The sequence below is a fragment of the Saccostrea cucullata genome, unplaced genomic scaffold, assembly GCF_032062105.1.
Source record: "Saccostrea cucullata isolate Sc308-1 unplaced genomic scaffold, CSIRO_AGI_Scuc_v1 ctg69, whole genome shotgun sequence".
NCBI classification, from domain to species: Eukaryota; Metazoa; Mollusca; class Bivalvia; order Ostreida; family Ostreidae; genus Saccostrea; species Saccostrea cuccullata.
The window spans coordinates 375,842-401,950 of record NW_026939160.1 but is presented as its reverse complement, the minus strand read 5'-3'; the positions used below and the strand labels follow the sequence as shown (position 1 = coordinate 401,950).

Genomic DNA, 26,109 nt, shown 5'->3' with positions numbered 1-26,109 from the left:
CCCCGGTAAATCTTAATCAAATACATGTATTTTCTAAATATGTTTTCATGGATAGCTCTAATAAGTTAATTGCACTGTGGGATTGTATCTATATAAACACTAAGTATCGAAACAATTTCTCCAAATTAAATTGCATACAATAAATAAACACCATAATTTATTAACATAATTTTAATAGTTAAAATATAGATGATCAGTATTTTTAAAAAAATCCTATGTACAGAAGAAATGAATAATAAAATGTGAAACTTAAAATTAATTGCCTACATGGGAACAAAACCACTTGGTGACTCTTGTCAAATTTAACACTGATTCGTGTTGAAAGCACACAGGTTGAACAAGTAAATAGTAGGTAACAACCCACAATCAAGTCAATTCTGTATTCTTAGATTGCAATATTAAAATGCAGAAAATGCAAAAATAATCATAGTTAAGTACTTCTACTTGCTTACTTGCCCATTTTTTGAATTCAATACAGATGCTGTTAAACTCATTGACTTTTCTGTTGTAGGAAAATGAAGCACCAAGTGAAGTCCTTGTCAGTGGGTCTGATTGGTCAGGTTGAGGGGTCACAGAGACTGCCCACCATCAGGTCACTCAGGTTAGTCTTAGTAGCTAATAGGACATGACCCGATAGGATGCAGGGGATAAGCATACATCTCATGTTTATTTTATGATACATTTAAGGAATCATTGTCTAGTTAGTAGAGTATACCAGGGCATCAGCGATAGTTTGAAAATGTTGAAAAATTTGTATAACAGACAAAGCCCATTATGCATAAGTTATCCCATGTTTCCAACTATCGTTGATGTCACAGGCATTATTAAAAAAATATGTGATTGAGCTTTCATTTTCTCAACATTTTCCCAAGTACCTGTACAGTTTTAGTTACCTTATCTACTCAACATCCAAAAAATTCTTGTCAAGCTTAAGGTCTATTAAAGTAGGGGGCTACTCGTGGTAAACCGGAAGCCGGAATTAGCCGTTTTCGGTTTCAATATTATGGTACATATAACATTAGCAAGAATGTAAACAATGTCTACAGAAATGTTGGAGGGGTGTATAAAGATGATTGAGGGTATTTTTGTGCAAGGATTGAGATACATACAGTATGTGGCAGAAAATTGAAACGAATTAAAACACAAGCGCGAGGTCAAATGCCGGACATGCATTTCAGATGCGGTATATTTTTTGCCTAGGAGGTTATACTGAAACTAGACGTTTATGATTGCATTGGTACATCTCAAATATTTCTGATACCTATGTACAGAAAATGTGGTGAATAATTAGCTATTATGTCATTAAATAAAACTTTTCATTTATTGTTTTCATTTATGCACAATTTGATTGCTGTGCAGATGGGACTTTCCTACTTTCGTTTTTGACGGCAAATTTTCTACATACGAACTCAGGTACTCAGTTATAATTAAAAACCAACAACACTTGTTACTAATGATGTATATGCAATTTTAGACATAATTTTGCTTGAAAGACATTGAATATCTTGCTTATAATTTTTTTATAAGTAGTAATAAGCATCCAGGAAAGTCAGATCATCAATAGTGGACATGTTCACACTATATAATGAATAAAGAATTAAATTGAGAATAAAATTTATGTTTGTGGTTAGGAAAGGGTGTGTAAATAATGATAAAATTATTCTTAAAAAGAATATTTCACTTTTTAGCTGATTTATAAATATCTTTGTCAACATAAAAGGCTTTAGCTATTGAACTACAATGGGGGTACCTGTATGTTTTACCCTATATCTCAGTGAAAAAACAGACGGCCAATACATTTATCATGCCTATAAGATACTTCAAGCATTGGTTGCTATATTAAAATAAAGACCAAAAAAATCAGGGTAAACAAATTAATTATTCTAATAGAGAGCTTTATTTGAATTTTGAGCACTGTTACTTTATTAGTAAAATGAGATTAATTCTTCAATATTTTCTTAGTTTTAAGCAGAAATGTGTACCGTAGCCTGAAATTATTAAATATTATCCTTATCCTTGTAATTTATGTTCAAAAGAATTTATTTGCCATGTGCTATGACATAAAATGTAAACCGTCTTCATAACAGTGATGATTTTGTTATGCCCCGCCATGAATATGGCCGGAGCATATAGTGTTTGTCATGTCCGTCTTCCGTCCTTCCGTCACACTTTGCGTTTAGCTCTGTTCAAAGCTAAGTTTCAAAGAAACTATCCAAGATATTTTCATCAAACTTCATATGCTGATAGATATTGATGAGAGCTATGCAACTGCATCAACATTTTTTGACCTTGACTTTTCCTTTAACCTTGACCTCACTTTTCTTACATTAGTGTTTAGCTCAGTTTTAAACATACCGTTCAAGATGGTGTTATCAAACTTCACAAGTCGATACAAACTTGCACGGATGATGCATCTAGGGATGCACACTATCAGACTTGCTTCAGATGCTGGATCTGACCTACATTTTCCAGATGAGTGACCAGATTAAAGTTTTTGGAGCAGGTCCATTCCTAAGTAACTATAAGTCCTGCCTGAACCAAACGTGCATGGCTGATGCATCTAGAGATGGACACTTCCAGACTTGCTTCGGATGCTGGATCTGACCTATATTTTCATTCCCAAGTAACTATAAGCCCTGCCTGAACCAAACTTGCATGGATGATGAATCTAGGGATGGACACTACCAGACTTGCTTCCGATGCTGGATCTGACCTATATTTTCATTCCCAAGTAATTATAAGTCCTACCTGAACCAAACTTGCATGGATCATGCATCTTGGGATGGACACTACCAGACTTGCTTCAGATGCTGAATCTGACCTATATTTTCATTCCCAAGTAACTATAAGCCCTGCCTGAACCAAACTTGCATGGATGATGCATCTAGGGATGGACACTACCAGACTTGCTTCGGATGCTGGATCCGACCTATATTTTCATTCCCAAGTATCTATAAGTCCTACCTGAACCAAACTGATCAAATTTTATACAAATTTTCATGTTGTTTTACTAATATATCCTAGGCGGGGCATTCATGTCCTATGGACATATTTCTAGTTTTTTCTACACGAGGGTACATGAGTGTTTCACACCCTATCTCAGTAAAAATATCTCTCTACTTTTTGTGCTTTTGAAGTAGATAAAGTATCTTTTAATGTAAATCAGGACAAAAATTGCACCGTTATCCAATTAATTCTACGAGTAGGGACCTACCTTAAACAAGAAGAGAATATTTTTTTATGTTTTAAAACCAAATACTGCAGGTATTTATGAGATATAGTGTGATATTGGTGACTCTCAGTCACATTCTTTACAGTCCGGATAAAGTTTTTATCGATAATCTTCTTTCCGTCCTCCCGTAAAGCCTTTTTACAGAGGTTTAACGGTCTAAAATTTCAATTTGCTATTTGTGGACGGATGTCACGAATATCCTAGTTTACTACATGTTTAATTATGCATATTTTGGATATATGTTGGCAATATCTCATAACATAATTTAATATAAATGTGGTGCGCCGTCAATTTAGGAGACATCATTTTTACAGTTGTTTTCACCGGAATCGCATCAGAGAAAAATCACTATATTTTTGTTAGTACTTCAAATTTCACGTCAGAAATCTAAAAACGTAATAACAGAACAATTTAAAGATACATTTGAGAATATTGTCGAAAAATATCAGAAATTATAGAAAATTAATGAGTAAAATTTGGATTCTGCATACTTTTGCTTCAGTTTTTTGTTGTGCTATGTACCTCTCCATCAGCGATATCAACATATCAATAATTTAAGTAGAATTTTTTTAAAATACAGAAATTTTGCCCAAAATTTATTGGAATCTTTAAGATGCATATTTCTGTGAAACTTCATAACAATATGACTTCTTTAAGAGTAAATAATAGCACAGTCCGCATAATTTTTGAACGGCCCTCGTACAGATGCACAAGATCTACATACATACTAGGCCTCCTTAGCTCCTCACATATCACTTGATGTACATTCCAGTAGAATGATCAAGAAATCAACTCTAGCAACTTTCAAAGAGTTATCACAGAGAAAACAAATAGAAATAGGAAATGGAAATATTAACATTCCACTTATTTCCAAAATCTGTGAACAGCTTCTGCATTCAGATAGTGTAGATGTTCATGGAATAGTGTAGATTCTAAAAATGTTCAAATCATGACTCCTGAGGTAGGACAGGGCCAAAAAAGGGAATCCAAAGTTTTACATGGAAATATGTAGTGAAAAACTTTAAAAATCTTCTCAAGAACCACTGGGCCAGAAAAGTTGAAACTTATGTGGAAGCATTCTGGGGTAGTGTAGATTCTAAATTGTTCAAATTATGACTCAAACAATATGGTAGGGTCACAGTATGTATTACACAAGGGAAATTTGGTAAAGAACAGCATGGTCAAAGCTACTCAGGTGAGTGATGTGGCCCATGGGTCTCTTGTTTTACCTAGTACTTGTTCATTTGGACAAGTGACCAAGGAGAATTCAATTTGTAATATTTACATTTCCAATAAATTTCCCCTATGATTCTTTACAAAATAAAATCCAGTTCATTTTCTCATGAACTACAGACATATGTACCATGAACAAGCATGATTATTATACTTCTGTTAAAATGTTTCCTATATAAAGTTAAGAAGGTAAAATAACAATTTTTTATAGTTCACGCATAGCAGAGCTATACCCGGCGTTTAGCTTTTGCTATCCACCCTTGGAAAATATTTATTCAATTTTTGCCGCCAATTTTGATTTCCAGCGATAAATCAATAGACATTATGATGTCATAATGACTTCAGTGACATCATCAGGATTTCAGATTATTCTTGCAGTATTATCTTACTCCAAAAAATTCGAACCTCAAAAATTATATTATACATCAGTATAATAAAACGCTTATCCACTGGTTGTGAGTGGGATAGCTCTTTTATCAAACCCTTGACAGGAACTATTCCCCTCGGGCAAGCCCTCGGGGAATAGTTCCTGTCGCGGGTTTGGTAAAAGAGCTATCCCACTCACAACCAGTGGATAAGTGTATAATATCTCCATTGTTACATCATAATACTGCACTTGACATCAAAAAATATAGTGCACACTGTTTTGCTTTAAAAATGACAGTTGAATGACGTAAATTTATGGCAAGTCAACAGAAAAATAATGTAAATATAAGAAATGAATTTAATTTTTGAAGATTCATGAGGTATATAAACTACAACGCTTCACGCCGGAATATTTATCATGATGCGCTAACGCGTTTCATGCAATATGCCGGCGTGAAGCGTCATAGTTCATAACCTCATGAATCTTAAAAAATTAAATTAATTTCTAAAGTGAACTTCAATCCCAATCAAATTTTAACTCAATATCAATAGTGATCAAATTCTTTTTTTTTGTACAGCTTCTGCTTGAAAAAAACAGTACACTCTCTACAGTCGTTTGTTTTTAGGTCACCTGAGTTTCAGGGGATGACAAATCCCATTGCCCGACGCCCGGGGCTAGTGAATTTTAGGGGTGGGCAAGTGAAATTTTATCAACCACTTGCCCGTGGGCAAGTGATTTATCAAAAATAGAATTTATTTATTGAAAAAACTGTTTATTTATTGCGCACAAAAAAGTGCGGTCGGATCTCGATTTATTTATCCATGTTTTTAAAACTGTGATCTCAAAATATTACTAACCGTATGTTCCTAACATATTCTTTCGCTGTTCCAAACGTTCCTCATAATTGTTGTTAATAGTCTTCCTGACCCTGATATTGTAAACATAGAACATTTCGCTTATTTATACTGCCATTTTGGTTTCAAAGATATTTCAGTCCAGTATGCTTCGTTCAGATATCAACTATGAGAGTGCTTGATAGAGGAGAAAGAAATTTTTTTAATCGTCCTTTTTTGCAATTGAGGTAAGAATTTGGAGGAATTAAGAACCAAGCACACTTTTTGGTGCGCAATAAATATACAGTTTTTTCAATGGGTGGCACTGTAGCTCTCCGGTCTATCAATATATTTTTTCGAAGAGCTACTGAACTGCAGCTAGATTTACTCAGCATTTGTCTTCCTCATTTTTTGAAATATCTAAAAATGCAGAATTAGTTTATGGTAAGGCAAGCAAAAATTCAGGTAGGGCAAGTCAATTTTTACCACGTACTTGCCCTTGGACAAGTGCCTTAAAAATCTATTTGTCAGCCTCTGGAGTTTACTCAGGTGACCTATTGCTATGTGTTTTCATTCGTCATCGTACGTCGTCGGATTGTAAACTTTTGAACATTTTTAGCCTCTTCGCTGGAACCACTTAACCTAATTTCAACCAAATTAGCTAAACAGCATTTGAGTAAAGGGGAACAAAAATTGTGAATTTCATTGTCCCTGCCCCCCTGGGATCTGAGGGGTGGGGCTAAAACCACCAAAATTAATGTATTCTTTAAAAATATTCTTCATTACTCCTGGACATCAAGCAGTCAAACCGTTGGCATAATTGTAATAAGCAGTGAGCATGCTTATGAATTGTGAAATTCATACCCCCTGGGTCAGGGGTTCTGGTGTTAGGGTGGGGCTGTATAGATCCTATAGTGAAAGTGCATTATTTTCTTAAATCTTCTCTGCTCCTGGGCTTGAGTTCGACTTTCCACTCGGCAGGCAAAGTTTTGACGCTGTTTACGGAGATAAATGAAAACAAAGACATGCATGCCATATAAAGCTGTGTAGATAAATTATCGTAAAAGACAATTTTAATAAAAAAATTGCCAGTGCATTTTATCTGAAAGTGTAAGTGAGTGCGTTTCTGAGAAAGGGAGTACTGAGTGTAATTTGGAGTTAGATACCTTGTGTTATTATTATACTATGGGTTAAAAATTTATTTCCGAAACATTAGTGCCTGTGACTAAGATACATAATTTAGTGCATTGTTGTTTTTTTTTATTTCGATGAACAGTGTTGCCATGGGTACTAAAAAATAGTAATTTCTGTGAAATTCCTTTAAATGACTACTCCTCCTACAGTTTTGGTTTGATATCTATATAACTTGGCACAAAAGTAGACTACACGAAGATACATACGAGGGTTGTCCCAAAAAGTCGTAGACAATGTTTATAACTTTGTTAACATGCCACCAATACTAACCAAATTTTGCATATATAGACATAATATATTCAATGTTCTTTAAATCTGTGAATTCTTAAATGTATATCTTTCATATTAATAATACTGGGACGAATTATATGAAGGTTGATATGGTCTCACTCTGTCAGCGCATGAACAAAATCAAGAATAATTTATGCACATTACTATCACATTTGCTTTTATTTCTTTTATACTGTGTAAAACATTGAACTCAAATTTAAATCAGTGAAACCAGCATCAAAAACTTAAAGCAATATGAGCTGCATTTTTGAGAATTTTATTTTGCTGGTTCAATGTGTTATTATGTTTAATCTGTATGTAATCTAAACTCATGATCAATAAGACCAAAATGAAGTTTTAAAATGTTTCAGAAGAAATATTTCGGTACAACCGAATATACAGTATTATAGAAGAAATCATTATTATAAAGGACGACAATAATTCAATTTTGCTTCAATCAAAGCTTATAAAAAGTTCTTCATAGCAAATATGAACAACAGAAGTTTAAAAATATTCTATTTTTCTGTCATTGAAATAGTTAATCACAAATTTGCGACATTTTTTTTCTAATGTCAAACATGCAGCTCATATTACTTTAATAACAAGTCAAATTTTCATATAAATAGCATTAGCAACAGATGATTGGCGTCAGGATTTTTGAAGTCTTACTGGAATCCAGTTTGATGAAAATGACGTCGTTAAACGCGCAACCACAGAGCTGCCAACCCTTACGATTTTGGCGTAAGGCGTACGAAATCAGAGTCGAAAATATGCCTTACGATTTCTCTCTATATTTTTCCGATTTCAGTTTTTCTCCTTCAGAGTTTATTATACCGGTATTTTCATAGCTGGCAGTCTATAGTTTTTACTATTTTAATAAATTCATAATTCTTACAACGCTAGCTTGTATCTTCGTTTCGGTTTTAAAGACAAATCACATTCATGTCAATGTTATAAAGTTAACAAAATGGAAACATGCCTCAGATTGCATGTTTATTTACAAAACATTTTTAGCGGCAGGGGGCCTAGGTGGTCTCTAGACACCACCTTACTATTCATCATTTCAGAATGTTGGCAGCTCTGCAACCAGCACACGGAGATGTAATGAATTGTTATGGATATGGTTTATATACATCAGAGATGGGAAAAAGAGTACATAAGAAACATTATATTCAAATAGAGAAGTTGTTTTTAAATGGTATGAGATTCAATGATAGTTTATTCCTTTATATCGAAAATAGTGAAAGCATCTAAGAAGTAAAGTATTCAATTTGTTTGTTTAATGCAAGCAGTGGGGAACGTTCTGGGCCACGAGCAACGTCAAAAAAGTGTGTATTCTCTGGTGCATACAATGTACGGTGATCTTTCAGCTAAATTTTGACTGAAATTTGACTCTGCTCAAAAAAAATAGAAGGAAAATAGGGACAGTACTCTATTAAAATAAGTCCCTTAGTCGGTAGTGGTTTTTCCCTCTAAAAAATTGGATTAAATAACAGACGCATGTGAAGAGGAAAAAGAGATCCTATTGTTATTTAAGAAATAAGGTATCATCTTAAAACATCTATTGGGATATAAATACGGGTTGGTCACGAGATTAAAGTCTGAACCTGTATTTATAGTCCGATAGATGTTTTAAAATGATACCTTATAACTTATATTCATATTTGTGACTTATTCATAATTTGCCTGATTGTGACTTTTAACATGTGTAATGCATTATGTTTCAAAACCAATAGCATGTAATCCACTGAACATGCGTCGACCCTTTATGATGCACTGAGAAATAACGTCGAACATTTATCCATACGCACATCTATGACCTCTTGACCCTGTACTGGTATTTATACAGTTATAGATACGCATTGCTTTCAGTGGTGTATTATAAAGGAAAACATTTGCAAATGTAAATATAAGGAACATTTATGTTTGCTTTCGTGCGCCGATCTACACCTGCATGCTTTCTTAATTTTTCTTGTTAAATGTAATATCATCATGAAACTTGAAAAGCAAGATAATTAAATGTTTTTTACTATGACAAGAAAAGAAAATTAATTAAGCAAAGAGAAACTTTTTTCCCTGTGTATGACTTTTTGGGACAACCCTCGTATTTCTATTTATTGCTACCTGTTGCAAAGTTTCAAATCCAAGTGCTACTTTTCCTTTGTTTTACGTACAGACCAGTAGAGCCATAGTCTCATCAGAGACTTCTGGTTTTCACTGGTAGCGGACAAGTATTAATGTCGAGCCCTAATGACCTGTTAAATATCAGAATGTTAGTTACCTTGATACAATAGCTGTATCAAGATTTACATGTACTGCAATATTTCTCATTTTATTTTTTTTTTCTTTAATTACATGTCATTGACTTGACCAAGGCCCTTTAAAGACCCAATTTTTTTACCGTACGGTTACCTGAGGAGGGGGAGTGGTCGAAGTAACAGTGGTGTTATTTACCTGGAGACCCCCAATACCCAAGATGTCAAAAATCTGTGTATACGTAGCATTACACAGGAAGTCTGTGTTTGGTAATCAGGGTCATCATTACGTGTTTTGTGTCTGTTTTTGCGTGAAACTACGTAAAATAATTATTTCAATATGTTTATTTGTAAACTTTTTAGCGCATTCATCGTAATCATGGTAATGTTTTGAAGGAAAAAAAATAATAAGATATATGTTTATCGTTTTAGACACATAAAGAAAAAAAATCACGAGTAAAAACTACAAATCAATATTAATATTTATCTTTTTTAATCTTCAATAAAAGAAATCACTTGATTAAAAAAGTCTGAATATTAAAAAAAAAATATATATTAATCCACCTACCCGACGTGCATGTGAACATGCATTTACCGCGATCGGAATGTTTTTTCCCCTGGCCAACCATGTTGTCCAAAACATTCCAAATTTTTGATTCTTCGTGTGTTAACAAAATTTTATTGTTAGAAAGATTTCTTTTCAGAGTTCATCACTATTAATTATTTTCGTATTTTTTAATCTTCAATAAAAGAAATCACTTGATTAAAAAAGTCTGAATATTGAAATAAAAAAAACTATTAATCCACCTACACCCGTCGTGCATGTGAACATGCATTTACCGCCATCGGAATGTTTTTTTTTTCCCTGGCCAACAATGTTGTCCAAAATGTTCCATATTGTTGATTCTTCGTGTGTTAACAAAGTTTTATTGTTAGAAAGATTTCTTTTAAGAGTCCATCACTATTAATCATCTTCGTATTTTCATTACGTATAAATATATATATATACAGACGCTAGAGGAAATTCGAGCATTAATTCAGACATCAATTTCTGTACAACATCGTGCGGATTGTAGCCATAGTACAAAATAAAACATCTTTTAAAAACTATGCTATGCCTTTTATTAGTGCTAAATATTTTTCTTATATCCCATTTCTTAAAAAATAATTTAAATCGTCGGACTTCCAATTACGGCAAATAGAGCCGGTTTCTGTGGACGCGGTCTTTTTTCTACAGATAACGTGGACGATATAACACTTAAAATAACAAACAGCAGTGAAGATAGAAAAGAAATATTTTATAATGGCAATGTTTTAATAATCTACTTTCAATTATTTTTTTAAATAAAATAAAATTCAAATACATAGGAGTTTTCCAACCCGCGTGTATACTATGCGGGTACATGAAAGAGTTTGACGCGTGACCAGGTAATTGTTTCAAAACATGCAAACTCAGATTATCAGGAAGCACAGGTAGCTGACCTGTCAATCAAATCAGAAGCTATTGTTTTTTATGATTGACAGGCGGTAAATTATTGATCTTGAAACAGGTAGATTTTGGGGGCGTTAACATAAAATTGGGTGTTTAAGATGACCTATATCTTAGTTGTCTCTATTACATAGAAATGGTAAGGTCTTTAAATTAAGACAAATATAGCATTTCTTATACATGCTCAGGATTAAATATAGTTTTAAATAATTTCATTGAACACAAAGTTACAATTAAATCATTAGTATCTAAAATGGTTGTTACATCTAATCCTATTTGAAAATTTTAAGACATTTGAAATTCATAATGCTAAAAGAAAATTGCTAATAAATTAGAAAGCTAAATGCCATAAGGTCTTTGACACAGACAAAAAAATTGCCCCCCTTTACACTCTTTCCACCAATCAAAAAAAAAAGCTTATTTAGGATTTAAAGTGACTGTAAAATAGGTTTTACAAGATACTGACCCAAGTGACCTCAAAATATAGGCCTCTTTCAGTTGAAACATAGTCTGATCTTTTCGATTAAAACAACTAGTAGACTAATTGTTCTGGAATGTAAGTCGGGTCTTTCTACCTTCTTTAAATTTAATTTTTAGGGGTGTTGAAAGTTTCATTGAATTTTCTCAAATGCTTGATAAACTCCAAAGTGAAAAGTGTTGGCACCATAAGATAAGTCTTATTACAAGGAATAAAACTGAAATATGAAAGTCCTGGTTCAAAAGATTTTTTGCGCTTATTCTTTGTCTTTTGGTGCATTTTCTATTAGTAAATAATATATTAACTTGTAATTTTTATTATACTTTTCTCCTGTTTTGGAAAAAATGTGTAAAATTTGATAATTTCATCGCGACTTAGTATAACAACAGTTTTTGAATCTGAAAATCAATGTACATCCCTGATTTTAGTACTCACAGATAGTATGAATCTTCAGATATCTTCAGATATCTCAAACTGTAAACTATTTTTGTGTTGGGACCCACTGAGTTTGAGATAATGATGTTTGATTTCACATCATAGTGCACCTGTCAAATTCATGCTGACATTTGCAAGATTTAAAATTTGATGGTTTAATTAAATTTCAATCCCAATCTGAATCCAGATGAAGGAAAAAAATTGAAGAATAACTAGAAAAAATATACTGTAAAGTCAGGATTCACAGGAATGCCCCATCCAGGGTTCATTAGTAATCTATGCAAAAATGAAAATTTGTTTTGGTGTAGAAGGTTAGATGAAAATATCTTGAGCAGTTTACTCAAGACTAGAATTAATACAAATTGAGATAACCATTTAGAAAATGAAGTCAAAGATAAAGGAAAGGTCAATGTCAAAAATGTTAATGATGTTGAGATGAGAACCTAATAATTTTTGGTTCTTTTCCTCAGTACTTGTAAGAATAGCTATAGACATTGATTAAGAATTTAGTAAGATTAAAAAAAGAGAAAAAGAGCATTGCGATGGCTGTCACCTGGTGTTGATCAAATATAAGTTCCGCTGATTAAAAGTAAAGGGAATTTCTTTGTCACACAATCTAATTAAAATTATATGTTCCAAACCTGCTACTGCTTCTCAAACATCTAGCAATATCCCATTCAGGGTCACACCAGAGCAACTTTTCGATTGTAAATAAACAAAAATTTTTGACCAATCAGATTCGAGCTTCCGTAAACAATTCCAAAATTAGTTCCAGGGCTACATATCATGATTATTAATGATGTCTTACGATGAATTAAAGTAATTCTGATAAAAATTTAATGTATAGTCTGCCAGTCTGGCATCCTTACGTGAATAACGCAAACAAAGAAAAAACAAAGTATACAAGATATCCTGCACGTCACATACGTGGAACAGCTTTTGCAATGCATATTTTGTTTACTTCAAAGCTCCTCAGGCATTTAGGTTCAGCAGTGAAAAGAAGAAACCCTATAAGCCAAGATTTCAGAGGCAGTGATTTCATTGGCTAATTGATAGCCTAAGGTCACTCTGACGTGATCCCGAATGGGATGTTGCTAAATGTTTGAGAAGCGGTAACAAATTCCAAACATCTAATTTTAATTAGATTGTTTGTCAAGTGACTGCATAATACCGTATAGGTAGAAATTTTAGCGAGGATTTAATTTTGGCATTATTAGCGAGGGTGCTGCAATCGCTAAAATTGAATATTGCTAAAAATTAATTGCATTTTCTTTGTAATAATTTCTATAGAGAGCTTTGATGAAATCGCTAAAAATACTTATCGCTAAAAATAAAATAACAATTTTTAAGGAGAAATCGCTAATTTTGCGTCTCGCTAAAATTTCCACTTATGCGGTAGTTGTCTAGCTGTTCCTTGAAGGACAGACTTGTATTTTTCAAAAAAAAAAACATTTCCACATACTTCATTTTAGGTTATCTGACTATGGACTAGAAGAACTGCCTACAGATGTTCTCAAGCACATGAAAAACCTCAAAGTCCTTGACCTTTCCTGCAACAAGCTAACGACCTTTCCAGATGTAACCTTGAAGACTCTGGAGACCTTGGATATCTCTGAAAATGACATCAAGTCCTTGGACTTTGTCAGAAATCTCCCCAGCCTGAAGCATCTCATGTTGGAGGGGAACCCAAACATTAAGGTGAGACAGCCATGAACCATGTCAATGTTAATTGCCACTAAAATACTGGTTTGTGTTAATTTGAGTTCTATACTGGTCAAAGACCAGAAAACAAAAAACAATGTGAGGTAAGGGGTTTGTCATCTTTCTGTTTGTCTGTGAGTCGTATTTCAAAATGCAACTTCACCTACAGCTTTGATCTGAATTCAGTGAAACTTTGAGCACAAGCTACACTTGGACACATATAGACATTATATATTACACATTGTATGTAATTGAGTTCACCCAGAAACATATATTCTCCTAAATCATTGAGTTTTATGAATTGGCATAATTGTGAAATAATTTCTCTAGCTTGATGGAAATATCAGGTTATATGAAGATGAAATGTCACCGCAACATTTTAAAATAGTAGTATTCTGATTTGACACTTGGGCATATCCGACCGACTCAGTATATTTAATGAGTGATGTTAACTCAAATGTGAAATGTAATTGACCTAGACCAAATGGTCGTGTGGATGAAATCCTCATTTCTGTCTTTTGAAATGAATATTTTAAACAGTTTTAAAGAAATTATTTAATTTTTCCTATTGTAATCAATGCTCTGTACATAAAGGGAAAACGTCCAAACATGACACAATTGCTATTTTTGGCCATGCTTTGAAAAACAATGTATGTCAAAACTTGTTTCAGTCAGTATATCATTTGGTATAAATATTCTTTTAATTATTATATACAAGTTTGTTAAATATTCTTAAAGGTTTCTAGAATGTATAATACTGCATACAGGGAAATTTTCGCCCCCAATTTATGTTCGCCCCTTTCGCTTTTGTCACAAGTAGGCGAATTTAAAACTTGGTGAATTCAAAGAACACGAATAAATTTCTTAGACAGAAGTGGGACTGTCAAAGTAAATTTTGACAAGTGTGAAAGGGCGAAAATACCCTGTTTGCAGTATTTGAATGTCTGGATTTTATTTTTACCAACCTATTCTAATTTGTTCATGCTAGAGATCAGGTTAAAAAATTTTGAAAAAAAAAAAATAAAATGAAATAACTTGATTTCCTCATAATTCTATTGTTTTATGTATTGGGTTGGTTGAAAAAAAAATGATGTGGTTGGAGAGAGAGAAAGTGTGAGATTTGGATGTAGCTGACAGTAGCTCGTGAATATACGAAATCATGTATATCTATACTTATAAATTAACAAATTTTGCAAATAAACTCTAAAACGGCTGTTCTTACTTAAGCCTGTAGGAATACACTAGGTATAAGGTGATGTCCGTAAACTATATTCAGATTTCACGCGCATAGTTATTATTGTAAATTTAATTAAAAGTCTACTTTCATTTTCGAATAACAGCCTCGAAATAGCATTGAAGAGAGTAAAGTGGTGGCGGATCTAAGTATAACTGGCATTTTATAATAAAACTGACAACAAGCAAGCACTTATTTTTTTCATAAAACGTCATTAATGAATTATTCAATCAAGACTTGATTTAAGTGATATAAAAGAAATAAGCTGTGGTCATTGATTAAGAAACAAAATGTGCAAATACTTTCCGTTTATGTCCGACCTCGCTATTTGTTGAAAGTTCTAGAAAGTCAGGTGGCATTGAATCCGAAGTCTAAAAGAAAATCGAGGCGATTGATTATTTATTTCTTATAATTATCTATTTCTGTTCCTACACTAATTGCAGGACTTTGAAGTATTTCGTCATGCAATATTCCTGTGTAATAAATTGTCAATAGAAGCTGAAAGATAGTTTTTGGAATAGTTATGTTAGCAGTAAAAAAATAATAATAATAATTTCGCCCACGCTTGCATGGTATTTCAGCTTGTACTAAATACATTGTACATGTATGAGGAATAATTGTCAGGTTTTTAGGTTTTCATGATGTGTGATAATGTATGCATTAATGCCTTCCATGTCAGAGGAACTTAGATAACCCAAGAAAATTGCTTGATCACATCATAAAACCAAAAATCCTTCAAGCATGGCTTCAAAAGTTACTTCATTTAAAAATTTTGTCTAGTGATTAGTCTAGTCTAGTGACTAGAGATTTTATGATCAGAGCTAGTAAAGATTATGGAAAGTAGTCCGACTGGTCTAGTGCTAAAAAAAAAGTTAATGTTACACCCTGAATATCTTAATCTATTAAATTGATTTTATATGACAATTGATATGAAATTGAATGTTTAATTTTGATTTTAGGAGAACCACAAGATTGAAGCAGTGCTGAAGTGCCCCAGTCTGATGACAATAGACAACCACCATGTGGACTTAATTCACCGACAGATCCAAAATGACAGGGAGAAATGGCTGCCTCAGGTAATATCAAGTATCCAAAAAAAATTCATTATTATTAAAGAATTTTGAAATGAAACTAGTGAAAGTTAAACTAACGAAAGATGACAGCCATTTCAGGATGCAATCATACATGTATATTTATGTTTCAAAGAGAGTTTCCTTCTAATATTTAAAATACATCTCTAAAATATGAAATTAATGATTAATTTTGATACCATTTCTTATAAATTAAATGAAAAGGTCCAGAAAAAACAGATTTTATATACTATGTATACATGCATGAAGAAATATTTCTCAGGTTTTACAATATATCTTTTGTATATTTACTTTAAATTTTGTGCATTGGGTTTTTTATTTTGTATATCTCCAGAGCTGCCAACCCTTACGATTTTGGTGTTAAGTCTTACGAAATTGGGAAAATTAGCAAAATACGTCTTTGATAATTCTCTCTATATTCTCCTCTGATTTCTTTAGTTTTTCTCCATTCAACCATTTTATAGCCAGTTTCATAACTTTTTAAAACTGGAGCATACAGTTTCTACTATTATAATTAAATATTTATAATCCTTACATTGGTTGCTTTTATCGTCGTTTCGATTTTATCTGGAAGATCGCATTCATGTCAATGTTTTTTCAAGTTTTAAACAAAATAAAATATGAAAAACATAATGAAAGCTCTGTTTCTGAAGATCTTTCATTTTTTGGAATTCCAAATCCGATTTCAAGCATGTCCATTTACAAAACATCTTCAGCAGCACTTTATTTTGATATATGAAATGGGAAAGAGGGTAATAGTTAATTAATTGATACAAGTACAGGGCCGTTTTATGCATAAGATGGCTCTTACTCTTTTTAGGGCACAATGCCTTACTATTTTTCTTTGAAAAGGTCAGAATGTTGGCAGCTCTGTATCTCAAACTGAGTTAAATTCTTATTTTGTATATGTCAAACTGAGTTAAATTCTTAGACTTAAAGAAATTAATGTTGAAATTTTGTCTCTTTTATTCTTTAAACTAAAAGAAATCAGATCCCCAACACCTCATGGATGCAGCAGTAAATTTATTTGTTTTTTAATTTATTCAGGTCCAAGCAAAGTTTGAGGTGCTCTTTGAGGAGCGGTTTACAGAGGATATGTCTGAGGACCAGTTTACACAGGCTGTGACAGAATTCCAGGATTCCCTCCTTGCAGACTCGCTGTTCTCAAGTGCCACCTCAGAGGCCGAGAAAATTGTTGTAAGAAACTTCAATTTTATTTGAGTTTATCAAGCTTCTTTTTTCAGCCACATATACAGTTCAGTTCCACTGACTTTAATGGGGTACACCTGTATTATTAGCCTTATTTTGTCTGTCTTTGAAAATAAAATAATACATAATAAAAATCATAATTGTGTCCATTGCATAAAAAATATTCTAGATTTTGATTGGACAATATTATGATTAATGGGTTCCAGGTTGTTACATGATTTCCGTTTCCTTCAGATTGACAAGCTTGCCAAGGAGATAGCTGAGGATGCTAGGTCAGGAGAACTCTTCTCTACCAATCAGCAGGCCCCAGGAACACCACGAAGTGCCCGACTGTCCAGAAAACTCAGCTGTAACACACCCAAAACATCAGGTAGTAAATTTATTTATCATAAAATCTACCTGAGAAGTGAAATATTAAATAGTTCTACACAAACAAGTATTAGATTTCAGTACCACTATATAAGTAAATGATAATCAAACAAAATTGTAGCACTACATTAGATAAGGGTTATTCTGCCATAGAAAGAAACTTAACCTAGGATTATTAATTAATCACTGCTGCCATAGTTTTAAGTTGAAGTGCTACCTTTTTCTTCCTTCTTTATAAGCTTAATGTAGAAGAGCTACAGTCTCCTTAGTGATTTCTCATTGGTTAAATAGTATTTTAGCAAAACAGCTATTCTTTAATCATAGGATCAACAACAACCACGCCAAAAAGGAACAAACGGAGCCTGTCTTCTCACTCTTCTGTCCTGGACTCCCCCTCCCTGAAGTTGCCTGAGTCTCCGATATCCCCCATCAGTACCCCCAACAAACGGAAGAGACAGAGAGACAGCGACGAGGAACTGGACACACAGAAATCCAAACGAGACAGGAAGTACTCCCCGCTGACCTGGATGACGAGGAAGAATCCGGTTGTGGAGCACAACATGATGTCCTTGGTTAGATCTTCTGTGTCATTTATTTGTGATAGAATGATAACGGGTATTATTTGACACAAGTTTGATTTTCGAATGAAGTTTATCGCACTGAGGTTCTATTGTTGGAATTTTTCCAGCTTTTTATGAAGAAGGGGATATAAATTTTGATCTGTCCATCCATTTTTCTGTAAATTTCTGGATGCTGTCTCCAAATGTCCTATAGTTTTTGTTGTTTAATTAAGTTTAAACTTCCTGTGACAAAGAAGACTCAATTATAGTGAATTTTAGGTAAAAGGTTATGGTCAAATGGTTTTTGCATTAAACTGTATGGGGATAACTTTTGATTTAAATAAAAGACAAATTTTGATTTTAAGTCACAAGCTCATATGAAAAGGTTTATTGATTCACAAGTCTGTAAATCAATTTTATTCATGAGCACTTTGGCTCTGAGTGCCGAGTAAAGGTCTAAATTTGAAGTCCTTCAATTGGTATATGTGATGTCTCCATATGAGTGATAAATTAGAAAATGTATGTTTAATTGTGAGCTAAGTAATACATGTGTTTATTTGATTTTAGCCTGCATTACCTGACTATGACCCCGTCCACTTCCTGCGATGTCACTCCGAGGGGAACGACCCGTCTGATGAGGTGACCAAGGTGTGGAAGTGTGCTTTTGAACCCAGTCTGGAAGATCCAGGTGAATATAGCCTACTTACTTATATATAGTTTGCTTGGTTTGAAAAAAAAAAACACAATCCCCCCCTGGACTTCAAATATTTGTTAATTTGAACACTAATTTTGGGGGTAATTATCGTTTTACTGAGCTGATAATGAATTGATTTTATATCAGTTATATTGAAGTCCTCCCAGCCAGTAAACACCACAGTGGGAGGCGTCATGATTTCACAGATGCTAAGGTGTCAGTCGCTATATTTTCACCTAATGTATTTTCGTTGCGTGTTTTTATAAAAAGAAAATGAGGTAAATTATTGAGGGGTCTTTGGTTCTCAAGTACTGACTATTTTGAAAGAATTTTTTACAGCACTCTGACTTGTAAATAAATAAATCACAAGAAAAAACTAATATAGTTAAACTGAATGAATGCATGTAGATAAAAATATCAAATCCCAAACCAAAAAAGTGAATGGGTTGTAATCCTAACCTACTTGCTCTGTGATTATTGAAGCCCCCAAACAAAAAGAAATTATATATAAGTGAAAAATATTGTCTTTTTTCAGTTAAATCCTGCATAAACAAATTATTTCATTTTAATATTTAATGTTATAAAGTTTGTACTACGTTTGTGTACTATATTAATGTATCAGTGTATTTTAGATAAGGGGCATGATTTGCTTAGATTCTTCATACTTTATGTTAATTTTGTAGTTTTTTTCATTCTCTTCATTTATACAATTTCTTAGGAAGGTTTTTGAAGAGATTTGATTGGGAGGGGGCTGCAAATTTCTATTCCGTTTGAAGAGATTAAAAGTCTTAATGAAAGTTTTGTATATTTTGCCAGAGAGGACCACCAACTTGCTGGCCAGCTGTGGGGGACAGATTGTGTGTCTGACGGATTGTAACACAGGGAAGGTGATGAAGCGCTATAAAGACGACAACAAATTTGAGGTACATGGCACATGGTGTTTAATTGAGATCTTAATCTCACATTAGAATTTCTTTATTGATAACCTAGGGGACCTGTTTTATAAAAACCTTACGACTAAGACCAAAAACTTTAGTTGATAAAGAAAAAAATAAAAAAAAGAATAAATGATTCTATTCAAAGTTGCATTAAAAAAATGGTAATAATAATTGTCAGGAATGCATTACATGAATGAACTTTTTATCCATCACTTGCAGAAATTTACAACTTTAAAACTTTTTACAGTGTTTCTACACTTTAGCCTGGACCACAGTTCAGCTTGAGAACAACAAACAAGAGAAGACAAATCTACTGGCAGTGGCAGGTAATGGAGAAATAAATACTTGTGGTCTTTGGAGTTAGTATTAAATTGAAATGACTTTAATAATGTGTGTGCCCCTTGTAATTAAAGAAGACTATTGAGAACCATTCATAAATTATCTGTCATCCCCCTTTTGTTCCAGTAATGTTAAGATTTAGTAATGTTTTAAACATTCAGTGTATAATCTGAATGAAAGAGATTTTGAAAATAACTAGAGCATTCACATCATTGGGGACTATTTAACCTCAGATTTTAGCATGGACAGTGTATTTTATCATAAAGCTTAAATTTTTAGGTCACCTGAGTAACTCAGGTGACTTATTGCTATCCGTTTTCGTCCGTCGTCGTGTGTCGTGCGTCGTGTGTTAACATTTGAACATTTTCAGCTTCTTCTCTGAAACCACTTAACCAATTTCAACCAAAGAACTATATGCGGTATATTGCATATGTTTGCCCCCACAAAAGTCAAATTTTGAAAACTTCCTGAAATGTGCTGAATTCAATAAATTGTACGAGAAATATAAGTTAACAGAAAATATTATAGTTCCAGAGCAGTATTTCACAATTTCTGTTTTTATGACGTCACAAACTAGTCCGATTTTATATCCTTTTTCAGAAAGAGGACAAAATGGACAAAATTTCAACAATTTAAGCTTTAAAATTTATAGAGCGCATGTGTGTTCAGGAACAATATTGACATATTTCATTGATATTATCATTCTACACATTATATCAAAATATTTATCCTGAACACACATGCGCTCGGTATTTTGTTTAAAATATAGACGAAATATGTACATTTTTCTGCAAAATTCATAAAAAACTGAAATTTACGTCATATTTGTGACGTCATTACGTACATATGACGTCATTACTTATGAAATTATTCAGTGCTTTGAAGTCAGCATATACTCCCCTGTTTAAGGACTTAATTAAATATTACTCCATCAAAGTTTGATTTTGGGGGGCAAATGTTGGTTAATACCGCATATAGTTCTTTGGTATACAGCATCTATGGGTGAAGGGGAAAAAATTTTGTGAATTTCATGGTCCCTGCCCCCCTGGGGCCTGGGGGGTGGGGCAAAAACCACTAAAATTATTGCAATCTTTAAAAATCTTCTTCTTTACTCCTGGACATCAAGCAGGCAAACTGTTGTTATGAATGTAATGAGCATTGAGTCCTCTACTTAAATTTTGAAATTCATGGTTCTAGTGCTAGGGCGGGGCTATATAGGTTATATAGTGAAAATGCATGATTTCTTTGAAAATCTTTTTCTCTGCTCCTAGTTATTAAATAAACTAACCAAGTACATAGTTATGATGAGCAAGAGTGCCTCTTCCTAAATTGTGAATTTTATGACCCCAGGGTCAGGGGTTCTGGTGTTAGGGCGGGGCTCTATTGGTTATATAGTGAAAATGCATTAATTCTTTGAAAATCTTCTTCTCTACTTCTGGGTATTAAATAAACTAACTAAGCACATAATTATGATGAGCAAGAGTGCCTCTTTCAAAATTTTGAATTTTATGACCCCAGGGTCAGGGGTTCTGGTGTTAGGGCGGGGCTCTATTGGTTATATAGTGAAAATGCATTTATTCTTTGAAAATCGTCTTCTCTACTTCTGGGTATTAAATAAACTAACTAAGTACTTAGTTATGATAAGCAAGAGTGCCTCTTTCAAAATTGTGAATTTTGTGGCCCCAGGGTCAGGGGTTCTGGTGTTAGGGCGGGGCCCTATTGATTATATAGTGAAAATGCATTTATTCTTTGAAAGTCTTCTTCTCTGCTCCTGGGTATTAAATAAACTATGTAATTAAATAGTTATGTTGATCAAGAGTGCCTCTTTCAAAATTGTGAATTTTAACCCCAGTGCAAATTCTGAAGGCGTCTATTGGTTATATAGTGAAAATGCATTTATTCTTTGAAATTCTTTCCTTTGCTCCTGTGTTTAATGCCTATGATCCAAATATATATATTTGATGGTGCACCTAGCAAAATGGTTTTTTTTTTTTTGCCCCAGTGGTCGGGGTGAAGGGGGGGGGGTACAAACTATTCTGAAAATAAATTAATGCTTTGAAATTTGCTCTTTGGTGTGTTAATCAACCATTTTATGATAAAATTTGCAAAATTTTGAAATATGTGGCAATCAGTGGTTCCTTTGGGATGAGGTGTACAACTGGTTATAAAGTGGAAGTGCATTTTCTCTTAATGTTACTCTGATCTACCTCTGGGTAATAAGTAAATAGAGTTAGCATGCTAAGTCTAAATTATTATAAGCAATCTTACCTCTTTCAAAATTGTGAATTGCAAATTCCATGGCCTCTGGTTTAAAACATGATGTTTGAAAGTTGTTGCACAATACTCAGGTGACCTATAAGGCCCGTGGCCTCTTGTTGTGAAGAATCTTTTGTTTTGATGTGTTTTAATCATGCTGGCTCATTTTATGACTGTATCAAAAAGTTTTGATGCAACATATTGTATTGTACTGACTTAGTTTTCCTTCTTTCACAGGTCAGAGTGCAGACATTAAGTTGATCCACCCCTCTCAGTTCACAATGTACGCCACACTGGAAGGTCACAGAAAGTACATCAGCTGTCTAACCTTTCACCCCAAACAGCCAACAATTCTCTTCAGTAAGTGATACTTCCATACATTTTATGGTGAGAACCTCGTACGTTGCGTTCAAACCATTTGTATAGTATTTCTCCAATAAAATGTTCAAACCACTTCCACAAATATTCTTGAAATTATATGATTTACCAATTTCTGTTGAAGTTGAATTTTGACGTTTTCATGGCCATTCTCTGAAAGATTTAGTAAAACTGGTTTTGTTTAGTTTATATAATTATGATTTATTTTTTATCTAGGTGGAAGTAATGATAGGAAGATCATAGTGTGGGACATAGGAATTCCAGACATGAGGGACTACACTGTGCTGTTCAAGTATGTAATCAGAAATTTTTAGGAAAAAATTAGAAGTGTTCTCAAATACTATTAAATTTGAACGTCCAATTCAACTTTCCTGATGGAATTAAGTTTCATATGACCAAAAGAAAATGTTGTAGTGTGTTCAAGAAATTCAGTATATTAGTATTATGTATTCCTAATTCACCAATTGTCCATTTTCTCTGATTGTTGTTTCTCATGTCAAAATATAACAATATCTGAAATCTCTTACAGGAAGTTACATGTACTGCAGGCCCCGGACACAGACGCTCTGAACCTGGTACTGAGCATGCCCAGTCAGACCCTGCTGGCAGGTTGTGAGGACTCCTGCTTTGGATGGAAGGCAGACAACGTGGACAAATTATCCAGGTATTGGTGTAAAATGTTAAATGGGTAGTAATTTTGGATTATCTAAATTATTTTGTGAAAGTACATGTAGCTTTAGTGCTTTCAGAATTGGAATCATATTCAAAATTTGTTAAAAATCAATGGTTGTTCATGACTGTAGCTACAAGTTTACATTGTACATTTGTATTAGTTTATAATTCACTATTTTGTTCTGTTAAAGCAAATCCTCTCAGGAAATTAATTATCTTTTATATTATTGATTTATATCTTTGATTATTGAGATATAGAGTTAACATGACATCCTACTGATCAACAGGGCCCCTGATTACCAGTTTTACCTCCCCACCGTGTCCAGTGATGCTAAGAGTAATGTCAGCACGGAGAGAGAGACCGTGGATGGGCTGGCAGCTCTACAGAACGGATATGTGGGTATGTCACTGATAGAAATAGTTTACTCTTTGTAGGCTAGTCACTATCAAGCATGTATGTTATTACCTCAGAAAAATGCAGAAAATTCAGAGAAATCAATTCATTTGAAACCGGCAAATACATTGAAAAATATAGTCTTGGCAAAATGTTGCTTTTTGATATCAAAGATATTTTATTCATAAAATAAAGGGATTTGGCAGCAGACATGACCTTTTTTTAGCTTTCTCCTTGTTTTATTACTTTATAAACAAAATGTATCTCTAATGTGTTAAGTTTATTCACCTAACAGACTTTTAAGTTAAATTTTAACTTTGATTTTATTTTATTTTCAGTGACGAAGTGCGTGGGAGATGACATCATCAGTGTGTGGAATGTCAAAGATCAGCTACCCTCCAACAAGTCTACCTCAGACAAAGGCAAGGTCAAGTCCAGCACAAGGTCAATAGGGGTCAAGCCAACGGCTCTGCTTCACTATACCAGACAGACTGTGGACTACATCAACATAGGGGCAACCAAAGGTAGAAACTTGTCTATTTACTTGGTGATCATATAATTATGTTTGATAAACATGTTATTCCATCATTTTGAGAAAAACAAGATTCTGGTAGAAATTTTATTCACCTTTATCAGCTTACTTTGTAAAATAGCATTCTTACGAAGAACTGTTCATACTTTATGAGTTTGATGCAAGTGGATTTTAAACATATTTCCAGTATTTCACGTAGAATAGTCAAACCTATTTTATGCAACTTGGTTAAACAGACAAGAATAAAGAAATATTAATGTACTAGAAATATTTAAGTTGTAAATCAAATAAGTAAAGCTTTGCCAGTAGATTTAAGAACACTGTTCTTCTTTTCATTGAGATGAAGAGGTTGCCTGTTTAGTCAAATTACTCGACTTGAAAGAGAGACTCAACATGTTATATGAAATAATTTTTGCTCTGTCATTTGATAAATTTTGTAAATATCTTTATTTTTTCAGACGTGATGGTGGTAGGGGATGATAGTGGTAAACTGAGGCTGTACAATGTGGGAAAAGTGACCAACAGGAAGTCAAAGTCATGTGATGACATCCTGCAGCCCTCTAGGGTAAGTCTCAAAATCGGAAATATTTTAACTCTTAAAAAAACATTTTCAATAATTTCTTCTTCTGAAACATAAGATATAATAATCTCAGTTGATGTCGATCACATTTCTAATGCATTTTTTTACTGGTTCAAATAGTTCACATCTCACATCTTTCTCCTGGTAAATCAAAATTCTCCACATAACTTGATCTCTTTTCATACTGAAGATCAACTTTCTTTTTAATTTAGTAGACTAAGTTGATTTTATGAAATAATTCAGACTGTGTGAGCTGATTGTTTTCTAGCTTTGTACTTTTTTTTTCACCATAATTTTTATTTTTGCTGCAGGTTTTAGAGTGGCCTGAGATTGCTGATGGACCTATGAAGCCCTTTTGCCAGAAAGAGGTACATTTTATTTTCAAAATTAGTACTAGCTTTTAACATTATTATGTATCCTTTTAAGTCATTGTGGCCAATTTTTCAGTATTTAATGATTTGTTGGAAAATAATCTCATGGGTGAATATAATAAAATAAATATGACATCCTTCGTATTAGTTGAAATGATATCTTTGAAATGATGAATCTCATAAGTTGTGGTGCGTTCATTGTTAAAATTGTACTTTGATGTCTATATCTTTGTTTTTCCGTGTTTCAGTCTGTGGTAGTGAACAGTGCCTGTGCCAGCCATGATAAGGAGTACATCGCCTGTGGGACTGACAACAACCTGGTGTGTGTCTGGAGGAGACAGAGGGGCAGCTGTGGGGAGGAGGATATGAACTGTGACTGAAGGGGGGACAATAGGGGTACACAGGAACATACAGACAATGGGAGGAGAAATGAATTGTGACTGAAGGGGGGACTAACAGCTCAAGCTAAAGGTTTAAGCTGAAACATACAGACAATGGGAGAGACTTTAAGAGGAATAAACAGCCATAGCTGAGGGGGTACATAGCTCGTGAAAGTAGGGACAGAATTTAACAGGCAGAATGAACTGTTGAGTTATTGTTAGGTGTGTACTCCATCTAATTGTGAGAAATGAATTTCTCAAATTCTGAATCCATATCAAAGAGTTGGATACAGTTTGATTGGGGACATAATTTGATAGTTTAGACCATAATAAATAAATTGCTAGATTCTCATCCGAATTTTTTTAAAAATCGAGGCGGGCGTGCGGATTTTATTTTATATTTTTTATTTTTTCAATTTTGCAGATTTTTTATTGACCTGGTCAATGGGTGTAATTTTATCTACAATACCTGAATAAAAGTCATAGTAAAGGTTTAATATCTCTTACTTCACATTATCACCAATCTTTTTCAACCAATGACCCTTGTTTAAAATATATACGCATGTATTACAGCAATTACCATCTTTTCAGCTGTCAACATCATGTCCACTTTTCGCGGAATTTA

At 33.5% G+C, this 26,109-nt stretch overlaps 1 protein-coding gene across 1 annotated transcript; it reads left to right on the top strand.

Moving 5' to 3' along the window:
* Window positions 1-515: 515 nt before the first annotated feature.
* LOC134252371 (leucine-rich repeat and WD repeat-containing protein 1-like) lies at window positions 516-25,799 on the top strand. The gene is made up of 17 exons (XM_062734836.1): window positions 516-601; window positions 13,259-13,484; window positions 15,681-15,797; window positions 16,860-17,009; window positions 17,256-17,391; window positions 17,715-17,962; window positions 18,518-18,638; window positions 19,461-19,567; window positions 19,830-19,908; window positions 22,415-22,537; window positions 22,772-22,847; window positions 23,085-23,219; window positions 23,515-23,627; window positions 23,960-24,145; window positions 24,612-24,718; window positions 25,045-25,101; window positions 25,353-25,799. The coding sequence occupies exons 1-17, from the start codon at window positions 516-518 to the stop codon at window positions 25,482-25,484; spliced, it is 2,199 nt and encodes a 732-aa protein (XP_062590820.1). The 3' UTR covers window positions 25,485-25,799.
* Window positions 25,800-26,109: the final 310 nt, after the last annotated feature.

Excerpts from the sequence above, each read along its gene's own strand:
- LOC134252371 (XM_062734836.1), top strand. The coding sequence starts at position 516 with ATGAAGCACCAAGTGAAGTCCTTGTCAGTGGGTCTGATTGGTCAGGTT. Across the intron at positions 22,848-23,084 it reads GACTACACTGTGCTGTTCAA|GAAGTTACATGTACTGCAGG; the intron begins GTATGTAATCAG and ends AATCTCTTACAG. Across the intron at positions 23,220-23,514 it reads AACGTGGACAAATTATCCAG|GGCCCCTGATTACCAGTTTT; the intron begins GTATTGGTGTAA and ends ACTGATCAACAG.